The sequence below is a fragment of the Urocampus carinirostris genome, chromosome 16 (assembly GCF_059441175.1).
Source record: "Urocampus carinirostris isolate Australia breed hairy pipefish chromosome 16, RoL_Ucar_1.0, whole genome shotgun sequence".
NCBI lineage: Eukaryota > Metazoa > Chordata > Actinopteri > Syngnathiformes > Syngnathidae > Urocampus > Urocampus carinirostris.
Window position 1 is genome coordinate 18,787,171 of NC_142364.1, and position 11,576 is coordinate 18,798,746.

Here is an 11,576-nt window from a genome sequence, read left to right on the forward strand (position 1 = left end):
TTCGCCACGCGTTTTCACCACGGAGTTGCCATATCGTCCCAAGAGGCTTTCCACTGCCAAGGCTCGACGTCCCAAGCCTGCTCCACCGAATCTTGTCACAATAAAGCCTTTAACTGACGCTATTGGATCCGAGTCCTTGTTCTGTTCCTTGACAACTACAGGATCACTTTAATAAAGGGGTTTCATACTCATTTTTGCTTGAAGGCCACATGGTACAAGAAATAGTAGATCAAAGAGAAAGAAACTGTGTCTGCGGCACAGTTCTGAAGTCATGAGATCAAATCCAGTTACCAGGCTTCCTGTGCGGAATTTGCATATTCTCCTCATTTCTTCAAAGCACTCCGGTTTCCTCCCACATTCCAAAACCATGCATGTTAATTGGCTGGTCCAAATTGTCCCTAGGTGTGAATGAGCGAGCGAATTGTCTGTCCCTGTGTGCCCTGCGACTGGCTGCCAACCAGTTCAGGGTGTCCCCTGCCCACTTTCCAAAAATAGCTGGAATGGGCTCCAGCACCCCCGTGACCCTACTGAGGATAAACGGTGTAAATAATGGATGGATGGATAAAAGGTATAGTTTTGTGTGTATTTGTGCATTACTAATTTGTATGTGGTAATGTAAATAGTAAACAGGTGGAAACGGATTATCATACATGGCAACCTTTTGACATTAAAAACTAATTGATTTTATCGCATAAAACACAATCAGTTCCCAGGATATTAAAAAAAAAAATGTGCTTGTTTAAAACCAAAAATGGTAAACCTTCACTGGAACAGAAATATAATTTACTCTTGCTCAAAGTCCGGCTTCAAAATAAATCAGCCCTAGACTACGAGAATACAAGTCTCAAATCAAGATGTTTTTTACAGATTAAATTTGAAAAAGCAATAGAAAGTTGTAGCCGGGCAAAAAGTGGTAGTCTGACTGATAAAGCAGTAGTGTAGGCAGGTATGGAATATTGTTTATCAGTTAAATATCTAAAAAAAATATAACCCAAAAATGTATTAATAAAAAAAAATGGAGGCACTCAAAAGGTCTCATCTCATCTAATTAGCTGCACCGCTTATCCTCAGTAGGGTCGCGGGGGTGCTGGAGCCCATCCGAGCAATCATCAGGCAGTGGGCAGGGGACACCCTGAACTGGTTGCCAGCCAATCGCTGGGCACACAGGGACAGACAACTCGCTCGCTCATTCACACCTAGGGACAATTTGGACCGGCCAATCTACCTGAAATGCATGTCTTTGGAATGTGGGAGGAAACCGGAGTGCCCGGAGGAAACCCACGCAAGCACGGGGAGAACATCCAAACACCGCACAGGAAGTCCGGTAGCTGGATTTCAACCCGCTCAGGAGGTTCCCAAGACCTTAGTACTGTGCCTGCACACGCACTAACCACTGTGCCGCCGTGCTGCCCATCACTCGAAAGGTATCCTACTTAAAAACCTTTATTCGAACATGGCCATTTTATCATTAAAACATTAAAAAAAAAAATGCTTGCCTTATCCCGGTAAGCTATGATTACCCCCCAAAAAAATTATTTCACATATTTTCTAAATTCCAATCTGGTGTCAGCGTTGGGTCATGCCATATCTTAAGTCTTTCGTGAACGAAATGGCCTCTTTGGCGTCATTGTTTTCCTCCTTGAGTGACAGCAAGGTGCGAGCGAGGACGGGCGACGCAGAGGAGGCGTGGCGACCAAGGTGCGGGGGTGGACCTGAACGGGATGTTTTGAATTTTACTTGAGCAACTCAATCTCGAGAAATCTCTCTGATGCGGGATCCTTCCTTCAGTTCCTGTCGCAGTGTCAGCCTCGCTGGAAGAGAGGGGATGAATCTATACAAGAGTTTTGGCAACCTGATGGAGGCCTGGGTTTCTGAGCACAACCCTGACCCCGAGTTTCTGGACGATATCCCAGAGGGTTCCTCTCCGAGTTCTTCGTTCTCCTCTTCGGGCTTGGAGAAAAACGTCCGAGCCGAATCGGTGGACTCCGGAGTGGAGACGGCCAGCACAGATACTTTCTACCCCACTTCGTCCCTGTCCATGGATTTTGCAGAAATGGACTCGCTTGTGTCTGGGGAAACGAACGACGAACACGTGCAGTTCTCACCAAAAGGATCCGCTTCATTGCCTCCTTACTCATCACCGCCTCCGTTGTCTCAACCAACAAGTCTGAGCGGAGTCCAAGGATCCTTCGACTTTAACTCCAAACTGAGACAAGCCCTCCAGAGATCAGAATCCCGGCGACAATGTGAGGACCATGAAGCAGATGAACGCATTTACGTGGCCTCACGAAACAGAACCTCCGTGCCAAGGTCCGAGAGCTTTGGCACGTGGAAGACTGTCTCCCCCGCTGTCCAACAAACTTTGGCTCAGAGAACCTCGATAAACCCTATACAGGTAAAACTATAGGCTGGATTTCAGCCAGGGGGGTCTGTTTAACTTAAACTCATTTTGGGTTTGGGGATGACATAAACCCCACAGTTACACGCTGAGTCTTGTTTCTCCCGTAAAGGTAAAAGTGAAGGATTGACTCCTCTTCTATACTTTCTTCAAAACAGCCGTCATACCACACGACATTATCAGTCTGGTGACCTGACACACTTTTGTCTATCCTGCAGGGGATCATAAACCAGTCTGCCTGCATGACTGCATGCCCACAGGCGCCAGGAGTAATGCAAGGGAAAATTCGGCAGTTAGGCCGCTTTGTAATTTGAAATGTTTTTACCGCATAATTGATCAAGCAAAGCTTAAATTCTGTAGTTCCCTAGGAATCTTTAGATACGTTGACGTAACTGATAATTAAACAATCCACGTTGAGAATTATTTCTGCTCACTTTGGGTTTTTCCCTGGTCAATCAATTGCAGGAGATTTTCAAAAACTGGATTCACGTGTCCGGTTTCATGTTTAATTTAAATCTACATGTATAGTAAAGCAAAACTGTGAAAGGCCACAAGAGATTCTCAGAAGCAGGTTGTGGGAATAATCACAAAGAGTGGTAACTAACTGGATCTTCACAAGGACTGGACCTGGAACAGGAGGTGTTCCTATGTTTTTGGATAATTGCTTTCATCATAACCTATAGACCTAGGTAGTGCTTCGTACCGCAGTCTGTAATTTCAACCGACAGAAACTACCTTTGGTGAGCCGACACCTGAAGCAATTTGCAAACCGTCACACAACTTGCAGTCTCTTGATTTGAAAACTATGCCGATTCTAGAATCCTTCCTTTTTGGAATATGTACCGTTCGTATCAGATATTGATATGGATATTGAGCTGATGTCAGCCTAAAAAACAGTATTAGATTTGATTAGTTCTTTTCCAAATTCCCTGTAATTGATTCTTGTCTTGGTGCTAATCCTTGTATTACTGCTCTTCTATCCAGCACATTCAATAGAAGGTTCATGTAAAGACTACTAAATCAAAACAACTGTTTGTCTGAAGTCAAGTCATATTTATTTAAAGAGCCCTTAATCATAGACAGTCTTTAAGAGCTGCAAAGACCACCAATACAACACCCCTGATTCTGAAACCTGTATATAGGTTTAAAATAAATGTGGTACCGTGACGAAAAATAGTGTTACATAAATCTTGAGAAGGGTACCCACATGAGGTAACCCCCCTCCGCCAAGATTTAAACTCTTCCATTGAGGTTCCAGATCGAATCTCAAGGGCAGAGCAATCCACAACACAAAAGTGAATGCTTCTAAACCTGCGGATTTCTTCTTGGCTCTTGAAATCACTAGTAAACCAGGATTTTCCGAGCAGAACCTCCAAGCAGGAACATAGGGGTAAAATAATTCAGAAAAATATACCAACATTACCTAAAATCACATCTTAAACTGACAGGTGAGCTAAAATTTGGGTAATGGAATCAAACTTTCTTGTCCTTGTTATAAGCTCGCTGCAGGATTTTGTACCAGCTGCAAACTTTTGATACTAGAAATTGGGACACTAGAGAATAGCACATGACAGTTTTCAAGCCGGGAGATAACAAACGCATGAATTATAATAGGACTGTTATGAAATAGGGTTGTTTTTTTTTGGTATGTTGTTAAAATGAAAAAAAAAAGTTCTAATAATATTCTTAATGTGTAACTGAAACAACAGATTAGGGTCAAATGTGACACCTAAATTTATGACCGAGTCACTCTGGTGATATCACAAAAACTAAAAAAAAAAAAGGAAAATTAAGGTACCTTGAGAAGTGGTCGTAATTTTGCATTGGCCATAAATTACTAGGATTTGAAAAGAGCTGGAACTGAAGGTCGATAATGACAATTTATATCGAATTGAGTAAAAATGAAATATAAATATATAATATATAAATAAATTCAAACCATGGTGGAAGAGTGGTTAGCGTGTCCGCGGCACAGATCTGAGGTCATGGGATTGAATCCTCCTGTGTGGAGATTGCATGTCCTCCCCCTGTTTCCGTGGGTTTCCTCCCAAATACTCCCAAATTCCCCAAAACATGCATGCCAGGTTAATTGGCCGGTACAAAGTGTCCCTAGCGTGTTGTCTGTCCCTGTGTGCACTGTGACTAGCTGGCAACCAGTTGAGGGTGTCCCCTGCCCATTGCCCGAAGATAGCTGGGATGGGCTCCAGCTCCCCCGCGACACTACTGAGGATAAGCGGTGCAGCTAATGGATTGATGGATAAAATTCTTACAACAGCATGTATCGCTTCGGATATTTTATATCTTATCGGAAGTGACAGAGATGTATCATAGAAATTATTCCCCCAATCACCAGTTGATGTTAAGATGTTGTCCCCCTCAATTCACCAAACTTCACTTATTTCCTGTGCCGCTTTAAATCTCCAGACTTGAGAAGCAAGCTCGAGCTTTTGATGAACAAAGCCGTGCATTCATTCAGTCATTTCAGAACTATAATTATATTTAATTGATCCTATTTGCTGAGTTTAAACGCCGGGGCAGGTACACAGAGATTTTGAAACTGGGAGAAAAAAACCTTATGCCATCACTCAAGAGAAACAGGTTGAAGACAACTGTCCATGCACCTTTCCTAAATGCCAAAGAAACAGTAATTAGTGTCATGATAGATCTTTGCAATTTATTTCTAAGAACAGAGCCGAAAGAGCATTTAACTCCCTGAGGGCTAACGATCAATAACTTAAGCTTTTACCGAATAATAATATTTCCTACACAAAGAAAGTGACAGGGCTTACAGGGGTTGTCTGCAGTGAACCCCTGTTTGTTGTTGGATTTAACATCTGTGATCTGAAAAAGACGTTAAAATATTGAACAGTGTATATTCTCTGATTGCATAGAAATCTGTTACAAATCGTTAACATCAAGTGAAAATGGCTGATTAAATTTGGGGGGATTTGATCTAAAATTTAAATGTAAAGAAGAAGAAAAATGAATCATGTAGCTGAGTGGTTCACAACTTTTTTTTAATTTACAAGCTTCCAAAATATTTCTAGGCCAAATGCTGATCCAACCAGCATCTTCGTTTGGCGTTAATAGATAAATACAATAAAATAGATAAACAAGATGACAAACATGTAAATAAATAAATACCTATACAAATTAAAATGAAATAAAGGGGGAAAAGACTAATCCACTACTTGGATCAATTTGATTTAACTTTTTGGGTTGTCATGTACTAAATACATAAATAATAATGATAATAATTATTACCCATACATCCATTTTCTGCATCGCTTATCCTCACTAGGGTAGCAGCAGCCCATCCCAGCTATCTATAAGCTATGGGCAGGGGACACCCTGAACTGGTTGCCAGCCAGTTGGAGGGCACACAGAGACAGACAATTTGAACAATTTGAACAGGCATGTTTTTAAAATGTGGGAGCAGACCCACGCCGGAACGGGGAGAATATGCAAACTTAACAAGGCGGTAGCTGGAGTTGAACCGTGGGCCTCTGCACCATGGGGCTGCATGCTATCCACCCAGTCGCCGTGCGGCCTAATAATAGTAACTATGATTCTATGACAAATTTCATGAGACAAAAAAAACGTACGGTTAGTTCACTTTGAGGCTCCGGAGTTTGTATTCTTCCTTGTGCTTTGTAGCAGGCATTTTTGCTTGCACTGCATGATACAATGACATCTAATGGTCAAATATTGAACAGTTTTCATTTAAATAAATAAATTAAAAAAACTCACAAACAAATCACTTATTTGTCAAGTCACATTTATTTGTACAGCCCTTAATCACAAAATGTCTCAAAGGACTGCACTGGTTACAGTTACACCGTCCCTTGATCTTAAACCAACATGCGGGCAAGGAAAAACTCAAAAACCTCAGCATGAGGAAAATGATAAAGTGATAATCCCCCTTCCAGGATGACTAAGGTGCAATAGATTTAGCATTGCATAACATTTGAAAATATTCAAACTATGTGTGCTGTTCAACAATTTTTGTGTGGGAAAAAAAAACATAATTAGATCGATTTCATCCAGCCCATTCCGACTCTAATCTCTAATTTGCTATGCATAATAAGCAACACTAAATTAACTGAAAGTGGGCATTGTGTTACCTTTTGTCGGTAAATAAAATAAACTTCTTGACACAAGTTATCTTTGTTTTTATTTTAACACGAGTGGTCTACAACAATGGTGCCCCCGGGTACCTGGGTGCCCCCCTAAGGACAGCTAAGGTGGTCGCAGACCTGTCCTGAAATTAGCTCACCAGTGCTGGGTCATTTGATTTCCTAGTAAGGTTATTTTTTTAGTGGTTGACTGAATCTATTCAACCCATATTTCCTACAATTAACCTGGTATTAACATAGTAACAACATAATAATGACATAATAAGTTGCTATTTAGAAATGCATATCAATATTGGTGCCCTTTGCTCTACTTAGTAACAAAAAGAATCTCTAAGCTTGAAAAGCTTTAAGACCATTGTTTCATCCAGTTTGTTTTGTTGTTAGTGAATAGGTGCCGTAATGTGTTTGTAAGGGTTATCATAGTCACGACAAGAACAGAAGTAGGACCCAGATGCGTAACGTTACTCACAAGTTTATTGAAATATAGAGGTAAGGCAGCGCCAGCGATCCAGTGCTCGCTGTACGCGGGAAGCAAGCCGTTCACGGGATCGGAACGTGTTCCAAATGTGGAAGTGGATCTTCGGGAGTGGGAGATCGTAGCGTAGAGAGACGGAAAAACAGGTCGTTAGCCGGGGCGGGCGATCAGAACAAGGTCGGGGTCAAAGAACGAGTCGTTAGCCGGGACGGGAGATCAAAATGTGGTCAGGTTCAAAAAACAGGTCGCAGCTGGAGACAAACGGTGAAATCAGGAACGGACGAATGGAAAACGGGTGACAAAACGGGACCGACGGGAGTCAGAGTCAAAAAAGCTTGCCTTGTGAAAACAGAGGTTCGCTGACGGACTGACAACACGTGAGTGAAAGGACTGAGCTTAAGTAGGACGGGGAACCAATTAGGTAGCCAGCAGCAGCTGGCGCCAAACGAACGGGGACAGGTGAATGTAACGAGTCATCATGACAATCATTGCATACGAAGGGAAGCAATTGGCTCAGGTTGCCAGGTATGCAAATATTCTGTTAGGGAATGAATGATTTTGAAGATGGCATGAGAAGGTTTTTCCATGTTATGAACAACTTGACCAGACAAAACTGATCAAACATTGAAGGGCAGGAACATTCTAAGAAAAAAAACTGGTGTCATCTGTGAACCACATACAGATTCAATCAATGAATTATTCATCGTGTTCCTGTTCTGCTTCTAAGGGTGTCCATGAAGCGCTACCAACTGGTATTAGTCCTGGAATAAGGTACTTGGAGGAGGTTTGCCAAAAATGGGAGGACATTGCCAAGCAGGAGATGTCCAAACGCAGATACCGCATGGACACGGCTCAGGTAAAAAAATAAAAATCCTCTTATGGATCCCGTCATTGTATTCACAAATGACTTCCTCCTTTTCTTATCAGGTTTACAACAGCTATCAATCATTAGACCAGCCTCTTTGTCTCTCCAGCGCATCCAAAAAGCACAAGCAGCTTACAGACTTTTCTTTTGGACATTTTCGACAGCGGTCGTCATCGGAATCGATTGCATCGTCGATAAACTCAAGTGAGTTCCTGGGGGGTTTATTATTCAAGATTGCAATACTTGTTTGACTTACTTTACTTTTAACAGGAAAGTTAATCCTGGGTTCTGGAGGGCAGCGACTGAAGACATTGGACCTGCTGGACAATAAACTACAGGTAAAAATGTCTCCAGATAACCAATTCCACAAAAAAAGAGTTTTTTTTTGTCATATGTTGTATGATGTTGATTGTTTTACTAAGAAAACAGCAATAAACTAATACTACTTTTAAAGCATAGGTCCTCAAACAACGGCATGCCTCCACATTTGTTTTGCCAATTTAATGCACATTTTTTTTACCTTAAAAATCACCTAAAGTCTTGAAGCAAGTTTTTGGTCGTAACAGGATTCAAACCCAAATCACAGCGAAGAAAGCATTGAACTCTTGCCACTGGATTACCAGTGATGTAGATCATGGGTGTCAAACTCATTTTAACCCGGGGCCCGCATGATAGAACAAACATTCTCTCAGGGGCCGGACTAGTCGATTAGAGAGAAAGAAAAATAGAGAGAAAGAGAGGGGGGGAAAAAGAGAGAGGTTGGGGTGGGACAAAGAAAGAGAAAAAGGGAGAAAGAGAGAGGGAAAAGAGAGAAATAGAGAAAATGTGAGAAACGCATGAGATAAAAAGAGAAATAGTGAGAGAAGGGGATGGAAAGAGAAAGAAAGAAATCCAAAGAGAAATCGAAAGAGAGAAGGAGAGAATGAGGGAAGGGGGAAGCAAGAGAGATAGAAAAAGAGAGAAAAGACAGAGAAAATGAGAAAAGGAAGAGGGAGCATAAGAAGGTAAAAAGACACAGAGAAAGAGACAAAAAGGAACAAAGAGAGACAGAGAGAGTGAAAGAGAGATATAGAGAGTGAGAGAAAAAGGGAGGAAGATATAACAAGTAAGAGAGGAAGAAAGGGAGAGAGAGAGAGAGAGAGAGAGAGAGAGAGAGAGAGAGAGAGAGAGAGAGAGAGAGAGAGAGAGAGAGAGAGAGAGAGAGAGAGAGAGAGAGAGAGAGAGAGAGAGAAACAAAAACAAGTACAGCGTTTGTGAGAGGCACCTGGCTTTGGCAACGTCAAGTGGACACATTTCAACCTGTAGCTCGTTTTTCTCTTGCCCTTCCCTCAGCATTGTCTCGCGGGCCGGATTCAATCCCTTAGCAGGCTTAATCCGGCCTGCAAACACCTGTTTGACACCCCTGATGTAGATAGTATAAGTAAAAGCACAGGGTTTTATCTCATTGTCACACTTTAGTCACGGTAGTGCCTTTTCACAAGTCATCTACACCACTGGTGGTCACTGCTCGGTCAACTAAGCTGATTTTGAAATCTGTTCAGACTGTGCATGGCACAACAGAGAGCTTAAGTTCCATGGACCTTTTTTTCTGTTAATAACGACCGTGTTATTTGGTTTTTATTTAATTTCATAAATAATGTTATTGATTATTTTCTATCTTTTGTTTTGTGAAGAATCCAAAAAGTGTTGAGGTGTGCAAAAAAATCAAAGTCCTTGGTCTCATGCCTCACTCTGCATTTGCAACTGCTCAGCTCAGTAATATGTAAATTACTTATAACATTTGTAACATTCTTAATATATAATGTGCAAAGTCAGCTATTTAGAAAAGAAAAAAGGTGAATTTAAATGAAACATAACTTATGAAGAAATAACTAAATACTATAAAAAATGATTAAAATTGTATATTCCCATGATGACTGGTGAGGCATTGCCACCCCCCCTGCCTTCCCTGACTGCACATCATTGAACATTTCAGTAAATTAATAACAATTCCAGTGGCATAAAATAATTAGAAATACTGATATGACAGTACAGTTTTTAAGTCTTGCTCACCTTTTTTTGCATCTTCCGAATTAAGGGTGACGCGGGCCCCAGAAGCAACAAGAACTGGAAGCTGAAATATGTGTCCCTGGAGAGGGACAAGTCACTTCTTCAGAATGCAAACAAGTGAGTTGGAACACTGTGGACCGAAGTAAACAATCTCCAAGCGCTGTGCGTGCACGTGCCATGTGGTGCCCGGGCACGATGCGTATCGCTTCCTGTTGGCCACTGAATGCTCATCTCATCTCTGTTGTGGTCGTTTGTTCATTTCTCCATAACAGCCAACGGATGCAGTCTCTCGATGGAAATGCTGCCCGGCGACAGCTGAGCCAACTGTTCAGGAAAAGGCGGAAAACGCTCCCCGTTCCTAACGCGTTTTGAAAGCGCAGTTGGTTTTAGAGCTATGCTTTGGAAGAAAATGTATGTTTTTTGAAATGTACTTATACAGTGGTACCTTTACTTACAAATTTAATTCGTTCTGGGAGTAGCTTCCTAACCTGAAAACTTCGTAAGTAGAGACACTCTTTTTATGTAAAAGCGCTAATCCGTTCCAAGCCCCTAAAAAGTACAGTATGATATTTTTTTAATAAATCATAAAAGAGTATCAGAACATAATACAAATAAATGGTAAAATTAGAATAGAGAGAGGCACGTAATTTTAAAAATGAAGAATAAAGGAAATAATAAAACTATTAATTTACCTTTAATTTTACCTCGCATTTGAAAAACTGATCCAATGACGTCTGCTTTTATAGGCTTTTAACAATCTGTCGGAAATGCGCGAAGCAGACGTAGCAATAACCTGACTTTTCCCAGGTGATTCCTTTCCACAAATTCCAAGACTTCATGGAATTTTGCTAAATGTCTTCAATTCAATGATGGCTGCAGGTTGATAGAAGCCCTCCTCTTTGTCTGTGAACTCTGAACTGTGATGGTGAGGTGAAGAGCATGCTGGGAGCACGCATGTGCACTGGTTGCCAGGCAGATTTGAAGCGATAGTCAGTATGCGGATTTAGGGTAGTTTGTGAACAGCGTCACTAGGGAATACGCTTTCACTGTCGATTGTTCGGGAAGCTCTGGGAGCTGTGAATAGCAGTGTGTACTGTACTGTTTTTTTGACTAGGTTATTTTCTTAACAAGAGGCAATATTTGAGGTACTTTTTGACCTGAATTTTTTGTATGTAGAGACATTCGTAAGTAGACGTTCCACTGTATGTTTTACAGTATTTTGCGTCAATGTATTTTATACATTTGTATTATTTTTAAATACAAACATGAAGTTGGTATGTAAATATGTCTTAACATAATACATAAGATAATAAATATATATGTATAAGTATATTTATATATATATATAATGTCAGTGTTGGGAATAATACATTATAAAGGAATTATTTTTCTTGGTTACAAGTACTGTAATGTGTTATTAGCAAAATTTTGTAACTCAGCTGTCGTTACAACATGGTGAATTACTCTGCTTCTTATTAAAAGCAGTTCATGATTCACAACGTCCTCAGATTGCTTTTTATTCCCCCTTCTTCCCTCAACACCAGCAATACTCAATAAGGGTGGGGGGTGTTTTTAATGTGCCTACAAAGGTTGCCGCCGTGTCAAACAAAGAGTACACAGAGTACGAGAACGCTTAATTTCTCCTCATGGAGA

At 41.1% G+C, this 11,576-nt stretch overlaps 1 protein-coding gene across 3 annotated transcripts; it reads left to right on the forward strand.

Annotated features, from left to right (window-relative positions):
- The first annotated feature begins 1,750 nt into the window (after positions 1-1,750).
- LOC148350527 (uncharacterized) lies at positions 1,751-11,393 on the forward strand. 3 transcript variants are annotated; one of them, XR_015853051.1, is made up of 7 exons: positions 1,751-2,395; positions 7,737-7,865; positions 7,937-8,078; positions 8,145-8,212; positions 9,952-10,038; positions 10,191-10,380; positions 10,526-11,392. XR_015853051.1 is itself a non-coding variant. In XM_088356134.1 (6 exons), the coding sequence occupies exons 1-6, from the start codon at positions 1,769-1,771 to the stop codon at positions 10,293-10,295; spliced, it is 1,155 nt and encodes a 384-aa protein (XP_088212260.1). In that variant the 5' UTR covers positions 1,751-1,768; the 3' UTR covers positions 10,296-11,393. The 3 variants fall into 3 exon arrangements, 2 of the variants coding, with proteins under 2 accessions (XP_088212260.1, XP_088212259.1); XM_088356134.1 differs by having other exon boundaries at positions 9,952-10,040; positions 10,196-11,393; XM_088356133.1 differs by having other exon boundaries at positions 10,191-11,393.
- Positions 11,394-11,576: the final 183 nt, after the last annotated feature.